This window comes from Triturus cristatus, chromosome 4_2 (assembly GCF_964204655.1).
Source record: "Triturus cristatus chromosome 4_2, aTriCri1.1, whole genome shotgun sequence".
NCBI lineage: Eukaryota > Metazoa > Chordata > Amphibia > Caudata > Salamandridae > Triturus > Triturus cristatus.
This window is the reverse complement of record NC_140586.1, coordinates 716,923,195-716,937,937: the sequence shown is the minus strand read 5'-3', so window position 1 is coordinate 716,937,937 and position 14,743 is coordinate 716,923,195. Positions and strand designations below refer to the sequence as shown.

The window sequence follows — 14,743 nt, the reverse complement described above, 5'->3', positions numbered from 1 at the left end:
ACCCTTATAGACCTCTCAGCTGCCTTCAATACCGTTGATGACTCCATGCTGTTCCCACCCGTTCTCACTCTTCATATCACTGACAAAGCACTTAGCTACAGTCCTGCTCCTGACTTTAAAGATAAACTTTTATCACCCTTGTGGCGCTCATTTTTATCATCAGCAACTCCATAATCAGTTGGTAGCCCACTGGGTTTAGTTGTCAGCCATCATTTTTCTGGCTCTGTTCTACATCCATCAGTAGCTTTATTTCCCTTTTTGCTTTTTCATAGCATCTCTATGCAGATGACACAAAAATTGTCTCTTTTCGAGCTTTAACCTTTGCCCTTCACGACCGAGTTTCCAACTGGCTCACTGCCACCCAGCACTATCTGGTTCTCTGGTCTCATATGCTAAACTCTTCTATGATGGAAAATAGCTACTTCCTGGCTACAAATGCACCCCACCTCTCACATACCCATAACATTTACGCCTCACTCCCTCATCCTGACTCCATCAGGAAGAAACGTTGGCGTAGTATTCAACCGTACTCTGAACCTGGAGCCCTCCATAATAGCCACCGCTAATGCTGCCAGATGTCAACTTCTGCCCCTTTGCAAAACCTGCCCTAGGATCCGCTTCAACACTGGACTAAAGCAACAGCTTATTAATAGGCCTCCCCAGCATTCATTTCCCCCGCTGCATAAGGTAATACATTTTGCCTCCAGTATTCTCCATAACCTCCCAGAAACACACTTACTTCAAAGTATCCTTCCCAGGTTAGAAGGATAACTGCCAAACAAAACAGGGCCTTATATAAACTACTTGTCCTGTATTTTCAATATTACAAGCAAGACCCTTTTTCTAACTAGCACTTAGCTACCTAGCTGACATCCTTGTTACGTACTCACCCTGAGGGCCAGCTTTAGTGCTGGTGGCACCCGGTGCGACAATCGTTCTCTGTGACCCCCAGTGACTTACTTCTCTATAGATTCCCTCACTACCACCTTCCAACAGTGCCCCTCATCTCTCCATAGCTCCTCTCTCACATGTACTTATTTTGTTTTATAGCGCTACTCATGCGAGTGCAGAGTGTCAAGGCACTTTACAGCACACACACATTATACAGTGACAATGAATCATGCGTGTGTAAACCAGTATGTAAGAAATGCTACATGAGACAATGAGGGTTACAAGGTGTTGGAATCACATGTCATCCATACTACTAGGCAGTATATGTTAAGACTGTTTGATCTGGAGAAGCAGAAACTCAGGATTTAAAATGTACCAGCGTGGTTAACATTGGCTTTACTAATAAGAATGTATTTCTACCCAAACGAACCCTTTTAAGCAACATTAGGATAATGAAATACTGGGAAAAAATACATAATGTTCTAACCGATACAATGCAGTTTTCATGCTGCTCTTTCTTATAGGTGACTGTGCTATATTAGGATTGTAACTCATGAACTGCAAGTAACAAAAGGATCCCTGTGACAAAAGCAGTAACCCACTGAGCTATTCACATAAACTACAGCTCTGTGATCTGCATGGTACACTTTCTTTGCAGCAGGCATATTAAAAGACTGCCCCTCTTTATGAAGAGTCAAAAGTGTGCCGTGACAAAACTCTGATCCCTCCCCTGTAGGAACATTAATCACCAGATTTGTATTCACATTTTTTTTGCCTGAAAACTGATGGACACAAAAGGAACTCGGCAGCAGGTGCTTTTAAACCCATAAGTTATTTTGAAACACAGCGCCCTCTTAGCGTGGTGCCAGGTGCGGCTGCACCTGTCACACTGGCCTAAAGCGGGCCCTGCTCACCCTCCCACAGTCTTCACTCAGCTAACCAAAATCTTCCCTCTCCATATTCAACATAGACATTAGACACCAATCCCTTATAGTATTTACATATATTCCAAATGAAGGGGCAAGACAACAGGTATAATGAGTTGTGGGCAGGAAACCATGAATTATACAGAATAAATTCTTGATATCCCATGGATAATCACAATGCAAGATGGAGGCATGGACCACAATGATCGTACGAAAGAAAATCTATCTGCATTCTCATGGCTCAATAAAGGCCAAGTGACCTCTCTGCCCAAATAATGATTCCATATTATTTGGGGTAATTGTTTTATGTACATGTATTTGCACTTGTCGTAGGGTGTCTTATTTTATACTGGCAAATTATACATCTGTATTAATAATCTCTTAGGGTTGGTTACAAACACCCATAATGCATTTGATAGAAGTATGAATGTCTATGTTGACGATCCATGGGTCTGTAATTAGAATCCTTATATATGTGTATATATGAAAGAGGAACTTGTTCAGACAGAGACTTATATCACACAGGTTTCCATAAAACCTTAGAAGTATGTCACTCAATTTCATGGATTCTTTTAAAACTTACCCATTGTTGCAGAAAAGATGACAATGCCCAGCACGTTCATGCCTTCACTGAAGCCTGGTTCCGATTTGTAAATCACCTCTGGAGGGGGAGTGATGTCCAGTGCAAAGTTCTGGATGTTTGATCCATTCTCATCCTGGATCCCATAGACCAGAATCCTATGAGTGATGCTTTCAGAATGAGAAGCCTTTCCAGATTTGACTATGGGACTGTTCTTCGTACGGTACTGGAAAGAAAAAAAATATTATCACAGGGCATCCAGGGGTCCTTTAAATAGCAAAAAAAATATCGGTAGTCAAAAAACATTATGGTCTGAGATTAGTTTAAAAAAATGTAATTCTTTCCTTGAAACCCATATCTATTTACCATTTTAATGTCTTAGTATTGACATATTAGTGGTTGTATTAACAATGAATTTAAATGTAGAACAACAAAAAGAAAGAGAAGATATATAGACAAGTAGGAAATTAGACTAGAAACATATAGAATTTATATAGACGTCAAAACAAATTGTACAAAAAGCATGTGTTGGATTGGGTTAGGTTATGTTTCGGAATTAGTCTAAATCTTAGAGTAATATATGAAATGTAGGATGATGTGAGGTAAGAGTTAGTGTTAGGATAGGGGATGAAGATTGGGTTTGGGGTTAGGCATGGGATGAAGGCTTAGTTAGGTTTTTAGGATTGTGTAATTGATGGTGTAACGGGTAGTGTAAGAAGAAGGTGAAATAGGAGGGTGGCATTGGAGGCGGTATGTGGGCACAACCAGTAAAATAGCAGATACACCACAGGTAAATGTAGGGATAAAAATCTAACTTTTTTGACTATTTTTGTATTATCTATAGATATACAGTAAAAAAGATCTATATACTGCGAGCAGTGTCGAGTGGGAGGGCAAGCTCACATTGCCCATTACTTAACGTTTTAGACTTGGGATTTACTGCCCTTAAGTAGCCAAGGAGTGTTGGCATTCAGGTAAGGGCGACTGACATCCATTTATTTATTTAGTTTCATTTATTGTTGTATTTTGCAGAGCACCATTTACCATCTTGATGAGTAGAAACGTGAGGAAAAAGCAATGTAAATAAATCATTAGGGCAGTGGAGGAATCAACTTAGTAGAGTAGAATATGGTAAACACATTCATCACACATAATATTCCTCAATAGAATGACATCTATATTAATCTTCATAAAATTTAAAGAATGTCACAAATCGTCTCTTTTTTATTTGAAATGTAATGACTAATACTTCGCTCGAAATATTATTAGCCGAGGAAAGAAAACAATTGTTTTTGCATGCTGCTTCATCAATTATGCATTTTTTCAGTATAGGAAAGGCATGAGAGGGGCGTTCTTGGTGACTCTGCAATGCGTATTAAATGCCCCAGAAGGAATATATACCTAAAACCTAAATAAATGCTGTTGAAATACAGAAATACTATTATTTACAAGGTATATTTTATGTTAAGTGATGCCACATTCACAAGAATACCTGCACAGTTTAATGTGATTCTGAGATCAATGGATTACTTTCTTAAGGCTTCAAAGGTGTCCTTTATGAGCACATTTCCATACGTGACGGTGAGATATCCGGTGAGGTATCCACTGATCGCACGTCTTTCAGACCCTTTGAGTATATGGTAATTTCCAGCTTGTGAATGTGGTATGGGTGAAAGTAGTGCTTAATTTGAGCTGGTAGTTTCCGGTGCTCAGCACCAGCACTTCATTTTCAGCACTGGCACTATCTGCCACAAGGTGGTGCTGTCTGGCTAATTCAGAGGTGACCACAACAACAATTAATTATTAATCCAATATAAATGAAAAATTACTATTACCTGCTGCCCAAGCCAATCCTATAGCTTTGTGGACCTGGAACAGTTTGAATTGTTAGACTTGTAAGAGTGTAATGGCTCGTAGTTGTGTTCTTACTATCATTGGCAGTATGGTAGAGGCAATGGGCGGTACAACTTGCAGTGGCCTCTTGACGAGAGCCCCAGCATTTATTTATTTCACAAATGAAGTACTGGGTGAAAGATATACACATGGTAAAGGTAGCAAAGAAAATTCACTATCTTTGCTGCCTTAAAGAGGCTGTTTGCCAGGTTCACTTCTCCGCAAATAATACGACAACTGACACAATGCAACAGAGGGTGGGTCTATGTAAGGAGAAGAGAGTTCTAAATTATATCAGCAGAGGTTGTAGAAAAGGAGAAAGGAGAATGAAAACCACTCTCACGTCCCCAATTAAATAAGTACATCAACTTGACTGCAATTAAAGTGAAATCAATGGAAATTGATTAATAAGATTCCTAAGAGGTTATAAAGCTAATGTAGCAGCTTATTTAGATCAAATATTTAAAGACACAGGGACCCATGTACAAAGCAGTTTTAGGTCGCAAGGGTCAAATAGGAGCATATTACCAAATCACAATTTGGGTTTGCCAGTAAATTAGTATTTGGGAAGGGCGTGAAAAGGGCAGCCGTTCCAAATAATGATTCCTTAAATTATGTATTAAAACAATAATATTTGACCACCAAGTCGAAGGAGGTGGTAACCATTCACAAACAGGAATGGTTCCCAAGGAACCTCTTCCCCTTTGTGAATGTTGACACCGCCTGCTCCTAACAAATGGCTGTAAAATGTTATCTTTTTTATGTGTGCTGCTGTCTTTTTAGGAAACACTTTTAATAATACCACCATTTTGTATTTTGCAAGTCCATTTCCCCTCACCCTAGAGCCCCACCAGAATTTATGTGTTGAATGGGAATTAGGGCCCATTTCTCCTACCCTATGTAGCCCTAAGGCCTTAATTGTTTACCTATCTGACTTGGCCACAATCCACGTGGACTATGGCAGGGACAGTACACAGTGCTTAGTTTGTAAAAAGATAAGTGCCAGGGCCATCGTCAGGACCACCCATTGCTTATGCCAGCTCTACCAATCGCAGTACAATACAACTACTAACCATCACACTCCTACAAGTTTGACAATTCAGACTATTCCAGGCCATCAAAGCTTTAAGAATGGCTGGGGCAGCAGGCATTAGTCATTTTTCATTGGATCTTGAATCAATAAACAACTGTTGACGTGCTCTTCTATAAATAAGATAAACAGTGCCACCATTTGGCAGACTTCCATTGTGCTGGTTTAGACAATTAAGTGTTGGTGCCAAGCACGGGAAACCCAAGATAAAATTAAGCACTGACAGTACACCTACTCTGAAGCGCCAGGGTGTTCCTATATATTTTGGAGCTGCTCTTTCTACATTGCACACCACTCTGCTCAGGAGTTGACATGTTGCTGTACTAGAACGACCTCAGGTCTATGTGTCTCATTGTGAGGTTTTACGCTTCACCTTCTACCTCAGTGTGCTCAGCATATAGAGCATAGACCTCTCCTGCCTCGGTGTCCTCAAAGTCTTCTTGCTCCTGATCGGGGGGGGGGCAACAAAGTCTTTTCAACCTATTTATTTGCCTTGTCCCTTTTTAGGTTGAGCATTCAAGACCTCTTGTATATACTTTAGTATATACTTATATCTTCTATATACTTTAGTATTTACTTACATGTGTATGTACTTTGTGGGCTCTGGATAGCAGCCCTAGGACTTGTCTACTTCCGCTTAGGGACTTTCTTTTCTGTTCAACTGCCTCTATTTAACTGTCTTAATAGAAAACGACCACCAGAGGTCAATAAAATACCAGAATCACTTTAGCTTTCTCTAGATTGCAGTCCATAGAAATTGTCTTCCATGAGCACCCGTAAACAATATTTTTTTCAAATCCTGTATTTTCGGTGATATGACCACCGAAGGCCCTGATTTCATATTAAAAACAGAGCTTTGGACTATACCATTTCTTGCTGAAAGGCAATATTTCTCTCCATGTGTTCCCATACCTAGCATGTCACGCAGTTTGGTGCTTATTTTCCCTCCATGTTAAAGAACAGTAGATGTTTCAGCACCCAGACTAATGTGCTGCATAGCTTAATACATATAAGGTCCCAAAGGCAAGACCGATTGCATTGCAAATGCTTGTTCTTCTTGCTTGTCCTTTTTTCCGTCCCCTTCCGCCTGACCATTACCCCATTTCCTGTCTGCCTTACATGAGCTCCGTCTTGTTTTGCCAGTTGGTCAGGCCCAGGAAAAAGATGCACGAAACCTTCACCTTCCTCATCATCAAGTAAATGATCTGTCTTCCATCCACACCCACACATATCTGAACATGCATCTTTCCACTCATTCACAATTTAGCATTTATCTGCCCAATAATCTACACACATTGATTCGTACAAACATAATAAAGTAAAATGCCTGTTTTCCAGTCAAGCTGTATAGATTCAAAAAATGGGTTTCTTAAGTGCAAAACATAAGGATGGCAAACATAACTTTAAGGAAATTGGTCTCCCCAGATTTTTTGCTTTTATGGGGTCGGATTTGTTTCTTATACTTTGGCCCTTAGCACTGGAAGACTGCTGAACACCTACCAGTGCATATACTGTGCTGTTTAAACATGGTAACAATTAGCATATCTGCATCCTAAGTAAAGCCACAGTAGTCTGCCTCAAAAAGTGAATAAGTGACATAGAGTCAAATGTCACATGTGTGCTGCAGAGTAGGTTTACACCGTCCAAAGAGTGACTCTAAAATGCAGCATCAGCACTGCCTTACAACCCTCAGTTGCTCTAAACAGAGGCTGCGGTAAACATTTAATAAAGTAAATCTTTTTGACATGTTTAAAATCCTCCTACAAATAATAGTGCTTTGGAGCCCATTAAGCCTGGGTGCAGAATGTGTAAAAGTGAAACACCTAAAACACAATTCTTTAGACTCTACCTCTCTGCTACCCTTTTTTCCTACTCCTCTTTTGTTATAATGTTCTATGTTATTCGTTGGTCTTTTGCTTAGAAAGTGCTCCGCTACAACTGTGACTGCGCTATAGAAATACTAAAAATAAATGAAATAATTAAAAATATTTTCCTAAGCGAGATGACTTTCTTAAGTGAGATGGACAAGAAAAAACATACTGATATTTAGAAAAATCTGATCCATTGTTGAACAGAGATATTTGGTGAATGTGTCCCAAAGATCACTTTTTATAAAAATGTGTTCACCCTTGCTTGAAGACTACAGCAGTGCCAAACTGGTTCTTCCAAGTTCCCCTTCCTACAGTGACAGTAAATAGATTTCCCCAGCAGAAAGGTGTCAATGACTCCCATGGAAAATCATAGGGCTTTTGGGAGCCGGTGGCCAACTAGCAGATCTCTATCAGGAAGAGATGGGGTGTTTAATTACAGGACCTTCCACCCCTAGTTATCTCTCAATGTGATGGAGTGAACAGATACAGAAGAGGAACCCAACAAAGGGTAAGGAAGAATTCTGATTGCCGCACGTCTTTGCCACATAGGACTCTAGTCTGACGCTTGGTTCTGAAGTGGTACTACCTATAGCCAGGCTGACTCCTGCCACTCCAGAAGGTAATCTGGGTCCAGAAGCTGCCTGTGTGTGTTTTTTCACAAGTAGAAAGGGAGTTACCACATTGTAAAAGTCCATTCAGCGGGTGAAATGATAGAGACCCAAACAGTGTCAAGAGCTCATGCTATCTTGGAAAACCCTGAATGGTTCTTTCTGGGATTGTTTAGGGCTAGAGGAAATGTGGCAAAAGACAGATGGCCTGAGTGTGGAACTTTTCTTAGGGTAGTGTGAGGTATTATCACCATCAGTAGCCAATGACTGAAATAAGAAAGGCTGCCCCACAGGGATTTGAGAACAAAGCTGGGCAGGGAAGAATAAATGCAGAAGGAATAACCTGTTACGGTCTGCTGGGAGAGGGCTGAGGCTTGGATCTTGCTTTGACTTGTACCCAAGGTTTTTTTTTTTTTTTTTGTGTCCTCATTTTGCCCCTGGAAAGTCGCATAGAAGCTCTAGGAGAGAAGAGAAAGGTAAAATACACTGTCACAGGTAAACTGGTAGTGCTATCACAGGCAAGGACAGCACTCAGTGTTATTCAAAAACTCTCCAGAGGATGCACCGCGAGATATTGATCCATACAGGGGCAATGTTGCTGCTATTGAATACCCATGATCGGTTTATGAAAACCGTACTCTGAGTATGTCTATATCTAGGAGGGAGATCAGACCATGCAGCGTTAATCATCGGACGATGGGGGGAAAAAAAAAAAAAAAAAAAAAATACCCCAACACACACCTAGGACCAATTCAGAAGGTGCCAAAAATCTAGTTTTTCGGGGTTACCAGATTTTACTAGGTCCATTTTTGACGTTCGCAGTACTGATGAACGCCAGTCTAGCAAGGTGGATGGCAGTGGATCCTTCCATTTCCTGCAGATCTCTCTTCTTGCAAGTAGGATACAATAAAACAAGAGTTTTTTAACAGGACCTTGAATTTCCAAGATGTTCCAAAAATTACAAGCAAGGTGTTGATTGCAATTGGATGCCCCACAGATGTTGTCAACAAAGAGCCTTATAGCGTCCCAATAAGGTAACACCAATGGGCAATCAAAAAACATATGTAGATCAGAAGCTTCTAACAATCCGCACTTAGGGCATGCCACAGTGGATTCAGTAGAAAATTTGGATAACTGCTGTGGGGAAATATAAGCCCTGTGTAGCGTAAAGAGGTGATTCCTACGCAACCACGATGGCTTCACTGTATCCCATAAGATTTTAAAGGAGGAATACCAAATGTTCTCAAGATCTTTCCCGGGGAGAGAGGAACTCCACAATGTCTCAGGTAAGACGAACTCCCCGTCAACCTCATCTAGTAACAAGTTATACCAGAACGAAATCTCTTTAGGTGCAGGAGGTCTGTCCATCATCAGGGTCACTATACTACTCTCACCACCTATTTGAAATCTACCCTTGGCAGAGCTCTGAGTACGGGCCCAACTTGCCATCTGTAAATATTTGAATTTAGAGAGACCCGACCCCACTCTAGCTAGTATGTGATCCCAAGATAGCAAAACTCCATCAAAAAAGAGATCTCCCCAAATTTCCAGACCAGCCTCTCTCAAAGGTGCTGCCAAACTATCAAGAAGCCATGCCGGGGAACCGGGAGAGTTCCATAATGGTGACCTACCTGAAAAATAGCCCACCTTTATTGCACCTCTTAGTTTGACCCATGTTTTTATAAAACCCAACAAAATCTTCAACTTAATCTTTTTAAAAAACTTAGGATCCCCAAATTTAAACAGAAAACCCTGCTGGTCTACACCCCCTCCTCTCAATAATGCAGCAAACATGCTTCCTATACCCACGTTAATCGGCATCTTTAGCAGCATCCTAGCATGGGAAAGTTGGAAAGCCCAAGCATATAGTTGTAAATCGGGTGCTGCTAGTCCCCCCTTTTCTCTTCGGCGCCTAATCTTTTCCCATGCTATCCGAGGTATATGCTCGTTCCAAATAAAAGAACTAATAAGACCTTGCAACTTTTGTAGAATAGAAGGTTCAAAATACAACAGGATATTGTTAAACAAAAAAGAAATTTTGGGGAAAATAAACATTTTTACCAAATTGGCTCTACCCAAGATGGAAAGGGAGAGCAGAGACCACGACCTCATAAGCTTTCTACAATCTCTCATGACCATATCTAGGTTCAGCGGTACGATTTTATCTATGTCCCTAACGATGGTAAGTCCGAGATACCGCATGGAACAGTTTGGCTGGACCCCTGCCACTGGCTCAGCCTCATTCCATGTCATCATCTCTGTTTTAGATGCATTAATCTGGTATCCTGACATACCACCATAGTCATTGGCCTGTGCAATGACCGCAGGTAGTGCTGTACACAGGTCGGAGGAAAAGATGAGAATGTCATCTGCATACAGGGCCACCTTCCTCTCCCATCCCCTATAGATAAAAGGCTTGATATCCACATCATCCCTCAGTCGTTGGGCAAAGGGCTCGATGTATAAATCAAATAGGAGAGGGGAGAGTGGGCAGCCCTGTCTGGTACCCCAGGTTATATATTTTTTTTTTTTTTTTTTTTTAAAAAAACCTTTATTCGTGCATCTTAAAAGAACAAATACGGGCCTACAACCGTCAGGCCGGCCACGATACAGTAAAGCACTGATACCCACATTACAGCCCCCGTGCATCAACGGTCAGGATTAACAACAGGTTATGAGTCACATACTGGAGATATCTTTGAAACCCGGGGAAGGAGAGGTGAAGGTTAATTTTAAGTTTTGATGATTTTATCAGAGAAAAAAGTCAATGAAGGATAAGAGCAAAGGAGATTCGAGTCCGCAAGATAGCTTCACCACACGGGCGAGCAGCAACATCAGTAAGAACAACAATGGAAGTAAAATCTCAAACAGTGAGGCGGTGCAGAGATATATCAGGATAGTCACATGAGCAAGTACGCGCCCCTCCAGAGCCGCCCCCACTCGATCCACCCCACACCCGGACCCCGAATCGAAGAAAGTAGAGCACAGAGACATAAAAGAAGAAAGGCCCATAGAACTAATTGAGAACAGAGTATTACCCCCCCACCCTACACCAATGCGGAGGCTACGGCCTACCCCCCCCCCAGCATAGTGCCTGTCGCCCAATGAACCCGAAATATAGAGAAGAGAGAAAGTAGGAACAGAGTAAAGAAGGGAAGAAAACAGAAAAGAAGGTGGGGAGGAGCCCACTGGACACCAGAGCTCCCCGAACCATCAGCCAGTTATGGCCCCCACACACTGAGAGCCCTCTACTCCAAAAAACGGCATGCAAAGATACCATGGCACCACAGTTTAAGCGAAGGGATACAAGTCGCGACGAGTGCGCGCAAAACATACATACAGTTCCAGTCCCAGGCCAGCCCGTCCATAAACCATAGCGATAGAAGTCAGTCTAGCCCTGGCCCGATCGCGGGCTTGGGATTAAACCAGCTCCTGCGTGAAGGCCCCGTGTCCCGAGCAGACAAAGACAAGATGGCCGCTTGTGAGAGGATGGTGAAGTAGGATCACGAAATGGCCACTGACCATCGATTGAGGTCCCTCGTTGCACCACATAAAATCCAAACCTGGCAAGTAAGGTACAGGAGTTCCACAAAAAGGCAGCAGTGGGCCACCGCGGACGGTCCCTCGAAGCCGTCAGGTATCGCTCAGCAGGATAGCCTCGCGAACGCGGTGAGGCAGGGAACAATGAAGCAGGCAGCCATGACCAGGGGGACAAAGTATCCGCAGTTGAGGTGGAGAGCGGTGGACCCTGGGCGCCGGGAGCGCTAGATGAAGGCACCAGTGTAGCACAATCATACACCGCCGTTGCGTCCCCGCAAGAGGACAAGAGCACCGGGAGACCCACGCCCCGTGGATGACAAACAGTGCGCTCACGACCCGCAGCCGACAGTATGGGGTCAAACCGCTCACTCAGCGCCTGCAGGCCAGCGCACATCTGTAGTTGAAAGTCCCGCAGGACAGCCAGAACGGAGCCGCATGTCAGCGGAAGCTGGGCCCCAACATCGGCAGCAATCCGGGACGGCACTGTGGAGGTGGTGTCCGGAAGAGGGAGGGCGAAGTGGGCAGCGGGCGAGACCGGAGTATCACCCCCCAGCCGCGAGCAGGCACTCAGCGCCATGTTTTGCCGCTATACGTTGCAATGGCCAGGGGGGGGGGGGTCGTGGCAAGGGGTCAATTCCCCTCAGGTCTACGCCGCAACAGGAAAGGCCGACAGTCGCTTCTCTTCTCGCCGGTCCCCCTCGCCGCTGGCTAGGCAATAGGCAAAGGGGGCAGCAGCCTCCCACAGCTCGGTCCTCAGAGCGGGGCAGGAGACCCACCGCACCGGGGCCCACCCCACAGCTCCAGCCCGTCAGGCACAGGGTGCAGAAGGTGTCCGGCCGTCTCTCCCCGGGCTCATCCGGCAACGATCCATGGTGCGAGGCGAGATCGGGACCGCGGGGCTCAGGTTAGCGCTAGCTGGTCCGGTAACTGCGGAGCTTCCAGGAGGCCGGCAAAGGCCATAAGGGCGCAGGGTTTCAGTGCCGAGGACAAAAGCACCCAGAACTCGGGCATCCGGGCGGGTTGAGACTCCGGGAAAGCAGCAGCGCGGTCAGCGCGTCTTCGCACACGGTGCACCTCGAGAATCGGCGAGGATGGGCATCAGGATAGTAGTCCGAGGCCACGGACCGACGGAGCCGGGCGCTCAAGCGTCTGCTCCGGTCGCCATCTTGGCTCCTCCCCCCCAGGTTATATTAAAGGGATCTGACAACTCCCCATTGACCAACAAGGAAGCTGTAGGGTTCCGATACAGCAAACTGACCGCTCCACGGAAAGCCTCCCCAATGTTAAACTTCACCAAGACCCCCGACAGGAATGTCCAATTCACCCTGTCGAAGGCCTTGGTGTCATCCAACGTGATGACAGCTAAAGGCAAGGAATCCGCGGTCGCCATGTCGATAGCACCCATCAGATCATAAGTCAGCTCAAAGAGCTGGCGACCCTTCACAAAACCTCGCTGATCCTGATGTAAAATACAGGGTGCCACCACCCCCAGTCTTTTGGCCAGGACAGATGTAAAAAGCTTATAATCTGAGTTTAGGATGGAAATTGGTCTATATGACCCACAACTATCAGCCTGTTTACCAGGCTTTAATATCAACGTAATAGAGGCATCATTCCAAGATGAGGGAGGGTGCACTCCCTCCAAGAAAATCTGATTGAACAACTGGGTTAAGAAGGGAACTATTGCTGGTAATAAAACCTGATTGTACCCAAGGTTTGGAAGTAGTTCTCATAGGTTCAACCGGCTGCCCTGCTGTGGTCTTACGGAAGTATAGGACAAACGAAGGACATCCTGTGAAAAGATTTGGTTAGCCCATTTGGACTGGACTTTGGCTCAGACCTCTCAAGACCTGTTTCCCACTAATATCTGTGAACTGGTATCCTAAAATCATAAATGCTTTTGATAGCAGCTTGTGAGCTCCAGGACCAGGAGGAAGATATCAAATGATCTTCAACAGTTAAACCTAAACAACGTTTAACCTCCTGAGGACTGGGAAAAGCTTTGAGGTTACCTGATAAATGTTAAACCTTGACAGGCAAGATTTCCTTGGCCATCCCTCTGAGAGTGTTTTGCTACAACAAATAAAGCTTTAGTGAGACCTCATGCAGGAAGCATCTGACATTGATCGGCTCTAGATCCTAGCATTGACCTACTGGGCAATGAGAACCAAGCAAGTCTGAACCTAATCTCTGTCGCAGGGTTAAGATGACAAAGTCATCCCAGCGGCGAAGAGACATCAGTGTCTACAAATTTCACATTGGTGACACTTGGTGCTTATGGCACAAAAACTGATGGTGTCAGCAGATTCTGCTTACCCAATCTCGTGGAGGCCTCATCAGCCACAGCATCCTGCTTTGCCCATTGGAGGTTTTTAACTTCCACGAGGCTAAGTTGAAGTTAAAACTGCTCATCAGGGACCCTTTCCGCATTGTGGTTGGCCTAGAAATGTACCTCGGTCACAGCTACTGATCTTAATAGACTTCTTTTGACTTTTACCTTCCCTTTGTACCCTGCTTTTGGCATTCTCTTAAAAAAGTTATAACTCTTGATACCCTTGACTGATTATGACCATGACCATCTTTTGTTTGTTTTGCTAAATTGGTTTGGAGATTTTACTCTTCTAATTCTGCTCTTCCTGTTTTTGTACTGCGTAAATACTGTGAGAGAAACCGATTACTTGAGCTACTGCTAAGAGGAGCGAGCTTAAAATTTCCCACTGAAATCCACAATTTGCTTCTTTGGAACTTATTTACTTTGTGGGAGATCAAACCTTGCTCTTTTCTCCAGCCAATAATTGAGATTTCGCGAAAATGTATGAAAATTTGCATCATTTACATTCCAAAGGTGTAATAAGCAATTGATTAAGCTATTGTATGCAGGCCCTCATGCCGCCATCTGTCCTCCATTAACATTTACTGACCATCTATTTGCCGAAAATTAATGTTTTGCTGATCCAACAGATTAAATGTATGTATTTACCTTCCATCATATTTAGACCTTTACTCTGAAAAGGGAAGTTTAGGATTTATAATGACAGTAGTGACAGTAACGTGGAACCAGCTAGGAAGTAGAAGATGCTTGAGGGAATATTATAAAGCAAAGTAGAAGGAAAAAGAGAATTTGGTGTGAAATGACCCATCAGATTTCAGTGTAAATTTCCTTTTCCTAAGTGAACACCAATTTAAATTCTGTTGACATTCTTTTGATTATACAAAGAGAAATGTCAATGTCATAGCAAAGAACAATGAACATTCCTTGCACATCCCCCATTGATGCAGCCCCCCCAACAGATATCATTATTCACCTTTAAACCTATGGATGTGGATAATGATGTAAAGCCGTA

The 14,743-nt window shown here is 43.5% G+C and overlaps 1 protein-coding gene across 2 annotated transcripts in view; it reads right to left on the bottom strand.

The window, feature by feature from the left end:
• The window catches only part of SLC1A7 (solute carrier family 1 member 7), a 632,908-nt gene that overhangs the window by 232,526 nt on the left and 385,639 nt on the right, over positions 1-14,743 (bottom strand). For both annotated transcript variants that reach the window (XM_085600158.1, XM_085600159.1), the window contains exon 5: positions 2,401-2,623. In XM_085600158.1, coding sequence (XP_085456284.1) covers positions 2,401-2,623 — 223 coding nt within the window. The remainder of the gene's footprint in view (positions 1-2,400; positions 2,624-14,743) is intronic.